The 16,984-nt window shown below is 41.1% G+C and overlaps 1 protein-coding gene across 1 annotated transcript in view; it reads right to left on the bottom strand.

The window, feature by feature from the left end:
* Positions 1 to 16,984, bottom strand: part of HOOK3 (hook microtubule tethering protein 3) — a 97,636-nt gene that overhangs the window by 34,971 nt on the left and 45,681 nt on the right. Inside the window, exons 7-10 of the mRNA XM_086479327.1 lie at positions 5,227 to 5,289; positions 3,699 to 3,782; positions 2,305 to 2,468; positions 24 to 164 (exon numbers count right to left, since the gene is read on the bottom strand). Coding sequence (XP_086335453.1) covers positions 24 to 164; positions 2,305 to 2,468; positions 3,699 to 3,782; positions 5,227 to 5,289 — 452 coding nt within the window. The remainder of the gene's footprint in view (positions 1 to 23; positions 165 to 2,304; positions 2,469 to 3,698; positions 3,783 to 5,226; positions 5,290 to 16,984) is intronic.

The raw sequence follows: 16,984 nt of genomic DNA on the forward strand, positions 1-16,984 counted from the left end.
ACGGTTAATGGATCAGAATTTACCGGAGTACATCTATCTCATCCTTCAAAGACTGAGCCTCCTCTGCCAGTGTAGTAAGCTCTTCTGTTTGTTGTCGCAATTCAGCAATTTCCTTTTCTAGTTCTTCACAGCGTATGCGATAGTCATCTTTGGCAGCTTCTAACCTGTAGAAATGAAGTAAAACAGAAAATCATTTCTTAGCTTGAGCCACAGATACACTTCCTCATTATTACAGTCTCTAAAAACACATGAAGTGGCCTTCTGGTGCAGCGAAGGAGAATAACAGCCCAGTGTGCATACTCAAAAACGTAGAAGCAGACTGACTTTTTTGATGCTCCCAATTTGCTACCAGTCCTTCTATCTGGAAGATCACAAGGTAATGTATGTTCTCAGAAAAGTAAATCCTGAGTTTTTTCTGTCATAGTAATTTTTCACAATGGAAGCTCAAGCAGAAATTTCCACCTTTCTTTCATCTTGGATCATACAGAGTTTGAACATGACATCTTTATCCTAATATTCTGTTCAGCTGTTCAACTCCTATACACCCTCAACAATATTGACCTGATTGTCAGATGTTCTAAACGCTGTAGAGCTCTCACCAAGGTGACTTTATTCAGTTCTTTATTTTCTTATAAAGAGTCTTTGACTCCCCAGTACCTCTGAAGAACCAAGTCATCCATTTAGTTACTTAGTTACCACGTAAAGAATTCAGACCAAAGTTTCTGGAGTGAACTACTTACATACAACATACACAGGCAAGGCTGCTTTAACCTTGTAGTGAACAAAAAGAATAACTATGAGACACTTTGTCAAAGCATTTTGAACGAATGGAAGAGGATACAATATGCAACATGAAGTCCTACCGTGATTTTGATCTGAAATTAAAATAAAAACAATCCAGAAAAGGAGGTATGGGCCTGAAAGGAAAAAAAAAGTATTCTATCCATTAATTCAAGGAGTCTAAAAAGAATTTACAAGAATGGAGACAAGAGAAAGCCAGTAGATCATCTAAACCATATACAACAAAGATTTGTATTGTGATAGACCAGAGCAGAACTTCAAATGACATGAAGAGGCAAGACTAGGAGAAAGACTGTTGTACCACACTGGGCATCAGTTAAGCTGAATGTATGTCCTGTTTGGTTAGGTAGAGCTGGGGAACAAACACACAAACTGCCACCAGAAACCACACGCTTTAAAGGCAGGGGAAAGAGATAAAGGAGGTTGGGAGATGAGTCTCACACATGAAAAGAGTTTAGAAAGACCTGAAACTAGAGTAACAGGCAGTGCACATGGGTTAAAAACCTGTTCAAACAGCAACTGGTAATAGACTCAGACAGGAATCATTCCAGAGCATGGAGACATACATGAAGAGATAAAAGGGGACATTAGACATCACTACATTAAGCCGTTACATGGTAGATGTATAGAAAGAAGAAAACCAGGCACTAACAGTTGTGAAAGAGAAACACTGAATGTTTTTCAAGAAACTGAAGGGAGAGAGTGTGTCTGAACACGCAGAAAAGAGGCTGAGCAAGAGGAAGTGGAAAATGGCAGAACAAGCAAAAAAGAAAAGTTACATTACAGCTGATGTAAGAATTAGAAAAGGGCAACAAGAAGAGGACTGAAAGAGAAGAAAAAGTGGCAGTCTAAAGAAATAGTTTCACTCACACAGGATACGGAAAACACAGCAAAAAGAACTAAAAGATGATGGTGAAGTACACCAGTTTCTTCAGTAGGATAGGCTTATAGAGCCTGAAAGCAACAGTCAAAAAGACTAGGAATGATATTTAAACAGGAACTGTATTTCCATGTGTTGAGGAAATGCAAATGAAGAGCAGAGCTCACTTGTGGATAATCTCCATCTTTCAGATATGAAATAATTTGTTTTCAAACTCATACTTTGCTGTATAACAATACCACCTGTAGTACCTCACACAGCAAACTTTCAGCTAGGAATTCCTACACCTTAAAAATAAAATCAGAATAATTTACTTAGAGGAAAGCATACGACTTTTCATTCTCACTGATTTTTAAAAACATGGGTGAAATGATTGCACACAAACAATTAAAAATAAATTCACAGAGTAAGTGACATGTATACAGCATTTCAACATTAATTATGCATTTTTTTTTTATGCTGGAGCTTGTAAAGTGGTAAATCATAACATGTACATAACACTGTAAAACTCTACTACGGTGGTTATGCCACCCATTACACTAATTCATAACTGCCAGTAGAGTCTTATGTCATGTCTGTTGCCAGCTACAAAGAAAAAATCTAACCAAGTGTGGCTTTTCTACCTGAATGTTTCCTCTTGGAGTTGTTCCAATTGTGTCTGCAGCTGTAAATGCCTGCGACCTGCAGGGCTGTTGGGATCTTCAATAGAATCAGATTGATTTAAACGTTCCATCAAAATCTGGTTCTCGGCAAGCAAGCTGCTCTTCTCCTCCTGGAGGGCTGCAACCTGTTGTAATAAAAGCATAAACTGTAATAACTGAGCTATCCGGCTATAGAGAGCAATCTTTTTCATGTGCATAATAAAGTATCAACACAAATGGAAACATACAGGCTTAAATAATCACATTTCACAAGAATATACTGAAACATTGATATTCAATTGCTATGTGATGTAACCAACACATTGCAACATTAGGGGCAGATTTACCACACAGAAAATGTAACTGTTCTTAATTGTGTTTCGCATAAGTATCTAAAGGAAAAGTGTAACTTATCACAGAAGATAACTTCATTACAATAAAGTCTGCATACTTTCCCAACAAATAAAACTAGCTCTCCCCAGTAAAGCTTTTAAAACTGATTTCCAAAAGAAAGAATGCTTATCAATCAGATAGAATATCCAGGTCTGGATATCCACAGTCTGTGTCTAGACTTTTTCTTTAATCCAGCAGTCAACTGCAAGCAGACCTGAAACAGGAACACAGTCCCAAAGACAGTTCAATTTCTGCCAATGTTGTCAAAACAGGCAGTAGTGCAAAGAACCCAAAGTGCTGCAACTCAAACAATAGCTGAAGCATGGGTCCATATATTACTAAATAGGATAGAATTAACACGCAGGAGGAGGAGAAGAGAGGGAATGTGAACATCTGAACAGACGGAAGTGCTTCAATAAGAGCTTGAATCGCCAAACACACCAAAATCAACCAGGACACACAAATCAGCTTCATTAATTCTAATTACTGAACCACTTGGCAAAAGCCTGAATTATACTCCCAAGTAGGATTGCAAGGGCAATGCCTTTCGGAGTTCTCACTTTACACTCCTCCTGTCTTCCAGACAGGGTACACTTGATTTATAGTAAGGCTTAGTATAAATCCATACACAGCTGAGAGACTACAGTAACTTCTGATCAGGATTTAACTCTTAACTGAAACTGTTACACCAGCACAACCTCTAATAGTTCTCTAATGCCAGAGTTGAACCACACAGCTCAACCTCCTCCTCCTATCTGAATCAAAAAAAGTTTTGTTAGCATGAATCATCTTAATACTGGCAACATTGCATCAAGGTAAGAAAATAGTGAAATTCACTCTGCTAGCACAAGTAAAGCAAAATAATTACTGTGCAATTTTCATCCCCCGTTTAAAAATTCAACACTATACTTCTTGTTTTCAGCTGCCTAAAAATTAACATGTCTCCCACTTCAAAATTAGTAAGTACAACATAGCAAACCTACCTGCATATCTAACTCATGACATCTCTGGGCAATTTCTTCTTTTGTTGCTAGTGCTTCATTTAATTCTTCCGTAGTTTTCTTCAGCTACCATGAAAAACAAACATTTATAGTTTCATCACTCTCTGTGAAGTGTCTAAAAATATTATGAACTACACAACTAAAACTATTTTTACATTTAGGTAATACATTAAATTTTTGGAACACTGAGGCAATTCTGATCTGATAAAGAAATAAAGAAGCAGATATGATTATGATTTAGTTTGTGTGACAGTAAAAAGGAAACATACCTAATAGCAACATTTGGTCTTACAAAAATACAGTAGAATTATCACATCTATTCTACGAATTGAGTCAAAAAATCCTGAAGAACTTGGGTTTGACAAACTCATCAACTCTGTATACTGAAAAAATTGTCAATACCACTTTTCTTTACAAATGCAAAGAGTCCATAACTTCAGTTTTCAATCTACTTTTAAAATACAGAAAAGACTGGAAGGTGGAATACAGGGAATGGACAATTAGGGTAAATTTCTCTAGTCACTGGAAGCTACTCTTACTGCACAACAGGAATACAACTAACATAGTGAGGGAGAAGCCTATCTTTCTGAAGAGGTCCTTGAATTTTGTAAGCAGTGGGAAATACTCAGATACTTGCCTTCAAAGGCTTTATGTTCAAAGATATATATCTTGTAAACTGGCATATGAATACAGCTAAGATAACATAAAAAACATAGCTACAAAAAAATTGGCCTGATAAAACAGGTGCATGTGTATTATATATACAGAGATATAGACATGTATTATTACATATGATGAATTTTGGATAAGACTTTCTCAAACAGAATCATCATATCTTATTTTTTCAAGTTTATTTCTCAAGCGCCTGTTGACAAAAATTAATTCCATTTTCCTGAATTTACATACTTCTGCAGAGAACACACGGTGGAGGAACACAGGAACACGACTGTACACTACTTCTCAATTAGAAAAAAAATGAGGAAGGACAGTGTTAGCACAAGGTTAAGCTAGTAAAAAAGCAATTGGTTTTGCTTATTCTTTAAATATATCAGACAAGGATGGATTCTCTTCAAAAACTTCTTATATATTGTAACAGTTCCCAGAACTCCCTTAAGGACTTCTGAGCGACATCTATGGGGTTTTTAAACTGACTTTGGAAGTAGTAATGGCAAAAAGTTTTATTCAAATACTATACTTTTTTTTTAATCCTTCTTTCTCAATACCCAAAAATTTGCACTAGTCTGCAATTTTGCTTTACTGTGTCATACAGCTAAACTTGCTTTCCAAACAGCGTTTTTCTTCTCCTTTAAATACAGAAAATGGGTAAACTCAATTTTTAAAGCAAAAGAACTTGAAATAATGAAATTTAGTTTTCTGTTCCTTATTTTAATTTCCCACAAAACCCTTTCACGATTATACAAAAAAAGACAGACTTCTTAATAAAGCAAAATGACTGGCCACTGATGTGCTATGGTTGAAGGAAAAGAAGTATCTAGATAGTCTTAGGTACCTGCCGATCAAGGTCAATGTAAGCGTCATTTCCAACAGAGACTGGAGACTCTTTACTCATCAACTGCAATTAGATTACACTGGATTAGAAAAAGCAAGGATTTACTTTAATATTAAAAGCTAAGCTTCAATGAAATACCAAGCTGATTTTAACTTTTAGGAGCTTCAATCTCACTTAATTCAGTTTTTAACTTCATTTTCATATATGACATATTCAGAAACAATTACAGAAAGAAATCTTCAGAATTTATAATATTTAAAGTACTATAAAAGAAATTTTATATCATCTCTTTTTCTTCTGAAAACACACATTCTTTATGATGAAACCTACAGTACACTCTGCCAAGCATTTTACTGAAGTGGCATTGGAATGATGGTAGCTATCGACACACCATGCAAGACCTGCTTTTAACTGTTCTCTGCCAGTGGTTTTCATTTTTTGATCACCTAGGAGTTCACATCAATTTATTATTCGTTTAACTAAATTTGGGAACATATCCATCTCAGCTAACTGTGCAAAACAAAGATTATCAAAACTGCTTTAAGTTGTAATTTGCAAATTTAAAAAGGACATCTATAAAGAGCATTCCTCAAATGAGTATTACAGCCAACATTGCAGGAATAGTTGGTAGTGGTTTTAGTCTAGAAAACACAACTTTTAGCCACGATCTTTTTTTTTTTTAATTAAAAAAAAAAAGCAAGCCCTCCAAATTGACCTATGTGCTTACTAAAAGATTAAAAGCCGGTAAGAAATTATATTTTCTTTCAGTAACCCACTGATCATCTACACAGGTAGTTAAAAGTTAAATCAAATGTAACAGAAGTTGTAGCCCAAAGACCTCCTCCCAGGCACCTCCAGCAAATGTTATTACTGAAAGTTGTAAAACACAAAAAGGAACAGCCTTCCAAATAAGAAATATGTTGTAACTAACTCAAAAAGTAGCATTACAGAACAACACTGATAATCTGTCATCCTGTCCAAACACAAAATGTTTTATGAGTTCTCCATATGACACGATTCATGGAAATTACAATCAAAAAGTCCCTATCCTAACCAGAATCAGGACAAGATTTCTTTCCTAAGGCCTCTTGTTCAGCCTGGTTATTCTCTTCAGAAACACAGCTTCCTTCATTTGTTCCAGAAATCAGCGCTTTGCATTACTTTTCATCGGCAAAGCTCCTTGTACATACAGCACAGAGCTTTCATTTCTTCTCCATCTTTTCTGTTTATACCACTGGGTACAAGAGAAAATCTCTGTTTGACATTTACATCATTCAAATATTTACATACTTACGGTTCTCTCCCTTTCCCCATCTCCTTAATTGGGATAAGCTGCACACCACATGCTTAAATTAAGCTATCTGTCCTCAACAGTCCTCCTTGGAGCTCGACAATGTTTGCTGATAGTTGCTGAATTCCTTCCATCTTGTCTACATTGTTACAAGGACCAACTACTGTAGTGTGTCTGTCTGATGCAACGACAAAGACTAAGGCCTGTTTGGAATTAAGTCTGGCTAGGGACATCAAAGACAATAAGAAGGGATTCTTCAAATACATCAGTAGCAAAAGGAAGACCATGGAAAAATGTGGGCCCCTTGCTGAATGAGGTGGGTGCCCTGGTGACAGAGAAGGCAGTTACTGAATGCCTTCTTTGCCTCAGTCTTTACTGCTACGGCTGGTCTTCAGGAATCTCAGACACCTTGGAGGCAGGAGAGGATGTCTGGAGGAAGGAAGACTGCCCCTTGGTTGAGGAGGATTCAGTTAGGGATCTTTTAGCCGGACTGGACACACAAATCGATGGGCCCCGATGGGAGGCAACCACGAGTGCTGAGGAGCTGGCAGATGTTACTGCTAAGCCACTCTCCATCATCTTTGACAAGTCATGGAGGACAGGAGAGGTGTCTGAGGACTGTAGGAAAGCCAATGTCACTCCAGTCTTCAAAAAGGGCAAGAAGTAGGATGTGGGTAACTATAGGCCAGTCAGCTTCACCTCCATCCCTGGAAAGGTGATGGAACAATTCATTCTGGCTGTTATCTCTAAATGAGTGGAGGAAAAGAAGATTATCAGGAGTAGTCAGCATGGATTCACCAAGGGGAAATCATGCCTGACCAACCTGTTAGCCTTCTACGATGGCATGACTGGCTGGGTAGATGAGAGGAAAGCAGTGGATGTTGTCTACCTTGACTTTAGCAAAGCTATTGATACTGTCTCCCATCACATCCTCACAGGTAAGCTCAGGAAGTGCGAGATAAACGAGAGAACAGTGAGGTGGATTGACAACTGGCTGAAGGACAGAGCTCAGAGGGTTGTGATCAGTGGTGCTGAGTCTAGTTGGAGGCCTGTGACTAGCAGTGTTCCCCAGGGGTCAGTACTGGGTGCAGTCTTCATCAATATACTATCAACGACCTAGATAGAGGAACAGAGTGCACCCTCAGCAAGTTTGCTGATGATACTAAACTGGGAGGAGTGGCTGACACACCAGAAGGCTGTGCTGCCATTCAGTGAGACCTGGACAGGCTGGAGAGCTGGGCAGAGATGAACCTAATGAGGTTCAACAAGGGCAAGTGTACGGTCTTGCACCTGGGAAGGAATAACCCCATGCACCAGTACAGGCTGGGGGTCGACCTGCTGGAGAGCAGGGCTGTGGAGAAGGACCTGGGCGCTGTTGTAGACAAGCTAACCATGAGCCAGCCATGTGCCCTTGTGGCCAAGAAGGCCAATGGCGTCCTGGGGTGCATGAAGAGCAGCGTGGCCAGCAGGTCGAGGGAGGTTACTCTTCTCCTCTCCCCTGCCCTGCTGAGGCCACATCTGGAGTACTGTGTCCAGTTCCGGGCCCCCCAGATCAAGAGAGACAGAGAACTACTGGAGAGAGTCCAGTGGAGGGCTACTAAGACTATTAGGTGACTGGAGCATCTCTCCCATAAGGAAAGGCTGAGAGACTGGGGGCTCTTTAGCCTGGAGAAGAGAAGACTGAGAGGGGACTTTACCAATACTTATAAATATCTGAAGGACTGGTGTCAAGAGGATGGGGCCAGGCTCTGTTCAGTGGTCCCCAGCGACAGGACAAGGGGCAATGGGCACAAACTGGAGCACACGAAGTTCCACCTCAACATGAGGAAAAACTTCTCTACATTAAGGGTGACAGAGCACTGGAACAGGCTGCCCAGGGAGGCTGTAGAGTCTCCTTCCCTGGAGATATTCAAAACCCATCTGGATGCAGTCCTGTGTAACCTGCTCTAGGTGAACCTGCTTTAGCAGGGGGGCTGGACCAGATCTCCAGAGGACCCTTCCAACTCCTGCCATTCTGATTCTGTGATTGAGCCCTCATTGTGCTGTCCTTTGTAGTGGTAGCTATAAAAGTGTTAATAACACAACAGTGTTTTTGCTACTGCTGATCAGGGCTCACACAGCATCAAGACTGTCTCTCCAACATTTCCCTAGCAGGCTGTGGGTGGGCAAAATCTTGGGTGAGGATCTAGCCAGTACAGCTGACTCAAACCAGCCAAAGGGATATTCCATACCATATGACGTTTGCTCAGCAATATAAGCTAGTGGAAAAGAGAAGGAAGGAGGGGTTGTTCATTTTTATGTTTGTTGTCTGGACCAACCACCACGCGTACTGAAACCCTACTTCCCAGGAAGTGGCAGGACATCTCCTGCTGAATGGGAAGTAGAGAATAAAATCTTTTGTTTTCCTTTGCTTCTGCACATGGCCTTTTCCTTTTCTTTTGCTTTATTAAACTGTCCTTATCTTGACACACATGTCTGTTATTGTATTTTCTCTCCCCTGCCCAGCTGAGGGGAGGGGAGTGATAGAGCAGCGTTGGTGGGCTCCTGGCATCCAGCCAGGGTCAACCCACCACCACCACTCTAAAATGAAGCATTTCATGAAGCCCACATTCTCTGTAACAGTAATTACAAAGTCCCTAACCTCAGAGCTGTCCCCTGAACAAATGAAGACACGTGTCTTTTTCATTACCATGTACAGTGGCATGACAAACTTACATTTAATTTAGGGCCATGTTTTCTATGCTGATTATCATTTTGCCATCCAAAACAAGAATTTCCAGTCCCTCTCTGCTCTGTGATGTTTACACACATTTCAATTCCTCTATTTCACTAGCTAGTGTTTAAATATTTTTCCAGATGACTAACAGGGATAGCCATATTAACCAAATACTGAACTCTTCTCCCTATTCTATATCCCACAACGCTGTTCACAAACACATTTCAGACACTAAGTTTCACCCATTAAGCCAGTACTTGCAAACTGGCAGGTCCCAGGCTGCATGCAGCCTGCAAAGGTGTACCACAAAATGTCCCTGACAGCCACCACCCCCTTCTGCCCTTAGCACAGCTTCCTCTGCAGAAAGCCAGTTTAGCAGGCCTGCCCAAGACTTACTGTAGGAGCAATACAAGAGGCTGCACAACCCACTAGAGGCCACTGTGGCGTTGCTCCTTGCTGTGGATTACCGTAAAGGAAGCAGGCCTGGGCACTTTATTCTTCAATGTGTTTTCCTGTTTCTCCCAAAACTTCCTATCCTTAAGAATCCTTAGCAGAGATGTCCAGAAAAGAGGATATTAGCTGGTGGAGATACACAGTATGGGCATAGTGTGAGTGTTACACAGAATTTGGGAAGTGAACTCCACGGGTTGCATCAGGAACATCATGGGAAATGTGTATGAGACACTGAGGGCAAGAGCCACAGACACATATGCAGATGACTGACTCAATGCAACATCTTGCAATCTTGCAGCTGTGACATGGTGGGGATGCTAACGAAGAAGTCTAGGGGATTTGGCTGCATCACAATCAGCACAGACAAGGAACAGGAAAGAGACTGCTTAATTACTCACAACTAAAACAGGAATGCAACTCCTGATCAGCAGATAACAATAAACTGAAGTTAAGAAGTGGGGTGAAAAGGAAGAGTTACCAGGGTGAAGGAGTGCCTCCACCTTCTCCTTACACACCTTCCCACACACTGGAAAAGGACAACGGTATATACACAAGCAACTGTCTTGACTGTGCCCTGCTTCTAAGTTCCCTCCACCCAGTTTCTCCTCACTTAATAGCAAACACTTTACCATAAACAGCTCAGCTAATAGGATACAACTCCACCCACTTATCCAAAATTCTCTCTTTAATAAGATTTCCTGAAAAAGTCAAGAAAATTTTTACTGAATGATGTGTTTTAGGATTCGACACAGATAGGCCCGTCAACTCCAAATACACACTCCACCTTCCATCCACTTGAAAAACACAAGGTAACAGGTTTGCCTAGTTTCTTCTACTCTTCACATTGTTTCTTGTCAATCAGCATTCTTTGATACTACTCAAGTTCAGAGCTCCAATATGCCCATTTCATCAGTCACCTGCTTGATAGCATACTAGCTCTTTCTGCATTATTACTAATCTGACGATCCTAGCAGATTATTATTAATTTTTAAAGTTAATTTCTCTACTGTGTTCTACTATATATCTCCCTTACAAGCCCACATTCAGACAAATTCCTGAAATATTGCTGTAGTTTCAGAGCTTCACATGCAACCTGCAAGTGTGATATTACAACACATGGTCTTGAGAGGTATGGTTCAATGCCAACTGAGTTGAGAGCGGCAAACTTTATTTCATTTGTACCTCAACTGCCTGACTCAAGAGAATAAAAAGCAGAAGGAAGTGACCTTCTCATTCTTCCTCCACAGCTGCAAGTTTTCATTTCTTCAGGAGCAAACTACAGGTGAGCATAAAGGCTTACCTTCACAATTTTGCAGTAATGGAACTGGCTTTCGGGTCCAAACTCGCAATTTAGGTTAAGTACAGTATTATCACCTATTTTCACATGTATCTTTAACGGATTATGATGTACAGGTGAAATGATTATAAAATGGGAAATGAAAAAAAGCACCTGCAAAATCAAGCAATTGCACTAGGCCTCTACGACAGAAGGAAAAGTCTGCTTAAGAGCTTCCCACAGCAAAAAAAAAGCAAGCAACAAGCATTTAATTCCTTGCTCTTTTTCTAGTTTATTTTGCATATTTAGAATGATGACTTGAAGTAGCACAAGTATTTGTTCAAATAATCAAAATGTCATTTAAAATAGAAAGCTTATTCTGTGGTGAAGAAGTCAGTCTGGATTTTAAAATGGTACAATAACCTGGACAGCATGGAATTTTTATCATTCTTTGTCTAGTTTTATAAGAAGCAGTTGTCATTCCCTGTTAATCCTTTACATCTATAAATTTTCATGCTCATAGCTTCGGTATGATGTCTTACAACATACTTGTAGATCTGCTAATTTTACATTATTAAAACCTTCACTTTTTAACTGCTTTGCTTGTGAAATGTGAACAAGTTGTCATGGATACATAAAGACTAGGGAAGGTGTAAAACTATCACAAAATCAGCATGCATGAATAACCTGAATTACAAATGCTTTTTTTCCCCCTACACTATTTGCATGATTTTGCAAATGCAGCACTTAGTTGATGATGTTAAAAGTTCAAAATATTTGTTTTACTTGAAACGCTTCTTCTACAGTTGCTAACATTGTAGAAGCTCATTTAAGTGCCCAGGAAATAAGGTCAAAATCCAGCTTCTGTATTTTGAAGGTTATTTTTCTTTTTTAAATCATCTTTTCACCTGTTTGCTTTTTAAGAGTTAAGGCTACGTACAACAGAGCGTGTAACCTTTAACGCAACTGGACCTTCTTCTTCCTCCAATACTGCTAACAGACCCAAGGAAATACCTTTCTATCATTTCTAGCTACGCAAAACCACTTTTACATCAGACGAAGATGAACCTTTAAACAGTCAGGACAAAACACAGGGTGGGGGAAAAGGCATAAAACGAGTTTCTACTTTGCGGAAGTAACACAGTCGGTACTAATCCAGACAGGAAGTCTGGATTTTGCTACGCACGCCAAGCAAGTTTTGACACTACATCTAGTACTTTGCTGTTAAGAGCCTATTCTAACTCTTAATTTGAGCTGCACAGACATCTGTTAAGTGATCAAGTTTAAAGATGTTCTAAACAGCAAAGGTAAACAATTGCTCCAGCCACCATTTTTATCAGTAATGAACTTGGCTGCTCAAAGGAAAGAGCTGGGAAAATGACAGCAAAATTTTCAAAGGATGACAAGGAAAGAAAAGGCAGGGAAAGAGATGGCCAAAATGCTTTCTGTAAGGACAGATTTTTTTGGCCATTAAAAAACCCTGCATATCATGAAATTAAAAATATATGCTATATTATACATAGTAATACATTAATTGCAACTAATAATAATTTAAAATAATATGAACAGAATATAGAGGTATATGTTACAGATTATAAAGTACATAATTTGTAAGTATATGTAATTTTTTTTTGCAATATTTTTGATAGCTTTATCATTCTTGCTCTTCCTCTACCTTGTGCACAGCTTGCATTTAGAAAGGCACATCTGCAGATTAGAATCTAAGAACCTAGGTGGTGGCAACACACTAGATCAATTTGACTACACTGACAAATAAACAGAAAAGCATTGTTCAATTTATAAAACCTTTATATGGAGCACAAGGCACATTTTATTAACGGCATTTTATTTTAAACATTTAAATACTTGAAGAAAGGAAATGTTGAAGAGTCACAAGTTATTAAAAAATGGAAATAGCCAAATAAATTTTTTTTTTAAATTCTCCTTCCATTTAAAAATCGTCTTCTTCATGCAAAAAGCAGAGAAAAAAGGGCAGAGGCTTGTTCTACTGCGCCTCATGAAATATTGTATCAAAAAAATTTATATGTGCTTTGCTGAAACAGAAAAATAAGTTACATAACACATCAACAAAGCTTTGAGATGTCTTTTTACATACTTAATTTTGAAGAAAGAGTACATGAATGTCAAATGCTTTGAAACATTTGGATTAGGTAACATACCAACTTTTTAAATATGCACACATAGGTACTTTTCTAGGCACTTTATTTTGGTGTCTCCCACATATTGCTTAGTCCAAGTCACTTGGATTCTAAACACTGCTCTGAGTCCAAGAAATAGAAGTGAAGTTTCACCCCTCCAAAGACACAGACTGCAGGTACAGCTCTGGAAAGACTCTCTGGATCTAAACTTTTTGTTAGAATTAGAGAACATCTCAAGTTGGAAAAGACCCATAAGGATCATCAAGTTCAACTCCCCGCTCCCTGCAGAACTACCTAAAACTAAACCATATGACTAAGAGCATCCTCCAGACGCTCCTTAAACTCTGACAGGCTTTGTCCTGTGACCACTTCCCTGGGGAGCCTGTTCTGGTGACCTACCACCCTCTCCATGAAGAACCTTTTCCTAACATCCAATCTGAACTTCCCCTGAGGCAGCTTCATGCCATTTCCTTACGTCCTATCGCTGGTCACCAGAAACACGAGATCAGCAACACACGAGATCAGCAACTCCCCCTCTGCTGCCTCCCTTGAGGAAGTTGTAGACTGTGATGAGGTCACCCCTCAGCCTTCTCCAAGCTGAACAAACTAAGTGATCCCAGCCAATCCTCTCAAGTCTTGCCCTCAAAACTTTTCACCATCTTGGTCACACTCCAATAGTTCGATGTCCTTCATATATTGAGGCACCCAAAACTGCACACAGTACTCAAGGTGGGGCCTCACCTCCACAGCGTAGAGTGGGACAATCACCTCCCTCAACTGGCTAGCTATTCTGTGCTTGATGCACCCCAGGACACGGTTGGACCTCCTGGCTGCCAGAGCACACTGTTGATTCATATTCAACTTGCCACCAACCCAAACCCCACATTCTCTTTCCACGGGGCTGCTCTCCAACCTATTGTCCCCCAGTTTGTATGTATAACCAGGACTAGCCTGGCCCAGGGGGAGAATCCAACACTTGCTCTTGTTAAATTTCATACAGTTGGTGATTGCTCAGCTCTTTAGTCTATTCAGATCTCCTTGTAAGGCACCCTACCCTCAAAGGAGTCCACAGCTCCTCCTAGTTTAGTATCATCAGCAAACTTCCTTAATGCGCATTAGATTCCTCTGTCTAGATTATTTATAAAAACATTAAAGAGCACAGGCCCTAAAATTGCCCCCTGGGGAATCCCACTGTTGACTGGTCACCAGCCTGATGTAACTTCATTTACTATAACTCTTTGAGCTTGACTCATCGGTAAATTGCTCACCCAACGTATTACGGACTTGTCTAGCTGTATCCTGGACATTTTGTCCAGAAGGCTGCTGTGAGAGACAGCATCAAAAGCTTTGCAAAAATCAGTAGAGCAGACTTCGACCTTTTCAGGGACCCGCTTGGTAGAGTACCATGGGATAATGCCCTGGAGGGAGAGGGGCCCAAGAAACTTGGTTAATATTCAAGGATCACCTCCTCCAAGCTCAGGAGTGATGCACCCCAACAAGGAAGAAGCCAGGCAAAAATGCCAAAAGGCCTGCATGTATGAACAAGCTGCTCCTGGACAAACATGGCCACAAAAAAGAAGCCTACAGAGTGTGGAAGCAAGGACAGGTATCCTGGGAGGAACACAGAGAAATTGTCTGAGCTGTCAGAGATCAGGTTAGGAAAGCCAAAGCCCTGACAGAATTATATCTGGCCAGGGGCATCAAGGCCAACAAGAAAAAAATAGGTGTAGGTATGCTGGTGATAAAAGGAGGACAAGGGACAAAAGTGGGCCCTTTCCAGAAGGAAATCGGAGACCTGGTTACCCAGGATATGGAGAAGGCTGAGGTACTCAACAATTTTTTTGCCTCAGTCTTCACCAGCAAGTGCTCCAGCCACACCGCCCAAGTCACAGAAGGCAAAGGCAGGGACCGGCAGAATGAAGAACCACCCTCTGTAGGAGAAGATAAGGTTTGAAACCATCTAAGGAACCTGAAGGTGCACAAGTCCATGGGACCTGATGAGATGCATCTGCGGGTCCTGAGGGAACTGGTGGATGAAGTGGCTAAGCTACTATCCATCATATTTGAGAAGTCATGCAAGTTCAGCAAAGTTCCCACTGACTGGAAAAGAGGAAACATAACTCCCTTATTTAAAAAGGGAAAAAAGGAAGACCTATGGAACTACAATCTCACCTCTGTGCCCAGCAAGATCATGGAGATCCTCCTGGAAACTACGCTAGGGCACATGGAAAACAAAAAGGTGACTGGTGAAAGCCAACACAGCTTCACCAAAGGCAAATCATGCCTGGCAAATTTGCTGGCCTTCTATGATGGGGTTACAGAGCTGTTGGATAAGGGAAGAGCAACCTGGACCCGTGCAAAGCATTACATGCTGTCCAATAAGACATCCTTGTCTCTAAACTGGAGAGACAAGGATTTGACAAATGAACCACCATTTGGTGGATTAGGAATTGGCTGGATGACCACACTCAAAGAGTCGCAGCCAACATCTCAATGTCTGAGTAGAGACCAGCGATGAGTGGCATTCCTCAAGGGTCTGTATTGGGACCAGTGCTGTTTAGCGCCTTTGTTGACAACATGGACAGTAGCATTGAGTGCACCCTCAGCAAGTTTGTCAACGACACCAAGCTGAGTAGTGCAGCTGACACGCTGGAGAGAAGGGAGGCCATCCAGAGGGACTTTGACAGGCTGGAGAGGTGAGCCCAGGCAAATCTCATGAAGCTCAAGAAGGCCAAGTGCAAGGTCCTGCACCTGGGTCAGGGCAATCCCAAGCACAAATGTAAGCTGGGCAATAAGTGGGCCAAGAACAGTCCTGTGGAGAAGGACTTGTGGGTGCTGGTGGATGAAAAACTGAATACGAGCCAGCAATGTGCGCTTGCAGCCCAGAAAGCCAATCGCATCCTGGGCCAGCAGGTCAAGGGAGGCAATCCCCCCGCCCCTACTCTGCTCTCATGAGACCCCACTGGGAATACTGTGTTGAGCTCTGGGACCCCCATGGTAAGAAAGACATGGACCTGCTCAAGTGGGTCCAGAGGAGGGCCACGAAGATGATCAAAGGCTGGAGCACCTCCCCTCTGAGGACAGGCTGAGAGAGTTGGGCTTGTTCAGCCTGGAGAAGAGAAGGCTCCGGGTCGACCTCACAGCTGCCTTCAAGTACTAAAAGGGGGCCTACAGGAAAGGTGGGGAGGGACTCTTAACAGGGAGTGTAGTGATAGGACAAGGGGTAACTGTTTCAAACTGAAAGAGGATAGATTTAGATTAGCTATTAGGAAGAAGTTCTTTCCTGTGAGGGTGGTGAGACACTGGAAGAAGTTTCCCAGAGAAGCTGTTGGATGTCCCCTCCCTGGAAGTGTTCAAGGCCAGGTTGGATGGGGCTTCGAGCAACCTGATCTAGTGGAAGGTGTCCCTGCCCATGGCAGTGGGGCTCGAACTAGATGATCTTTAAGAGCCCTTCCAACACAAACCGTTCTATGATCCAGAAAGACCACATCTACTGGCTTCTCTTGGTCAACTAGATGGGCAACCTTGTCATAGAAGGAAATTAAGTTAGTAAAGGAGGAGTTTCCCCTCACAACCCATGTTGGCTATGACCAATGACCGCATTGTCTCTCAAGTGTTTTTCAGTAACTCCCAGAATAACCTCCATAATTTTGCCAGGCATTGAAGTGCAATAGGGCTGTAATTACCAGGGCCTTCCTTCTCTCCCTTCTTGAAAACTGGAACAACCTTTGCCAGCTTCCAGTTGACTGGGACCTCTCCAGACTCCCAAGACCACTGAAAAAACAATGCAGTGAGGTCCCACTCTCAAAGTATCTCAAATTTTCTGAGACACTTTCTGATCTCTTCGTTAAGCATTTGAGATC

Source organism: Leptosomus discolor, chromosome Z (genome assembly GCF_034619465.1).
Source record: "Leptosomus discolor isolate bLepDis1 chromosome Z, bLepDis1.hap2, whole genome shotgun sequence".
NCBI classification, from domain to species: domain Eukaryota; kingdom Metazoa; phylum Chordata; class Aves; order Leptosomiformes; family Leptosomidae; genus Leptosomus; species Leptosomus discolor.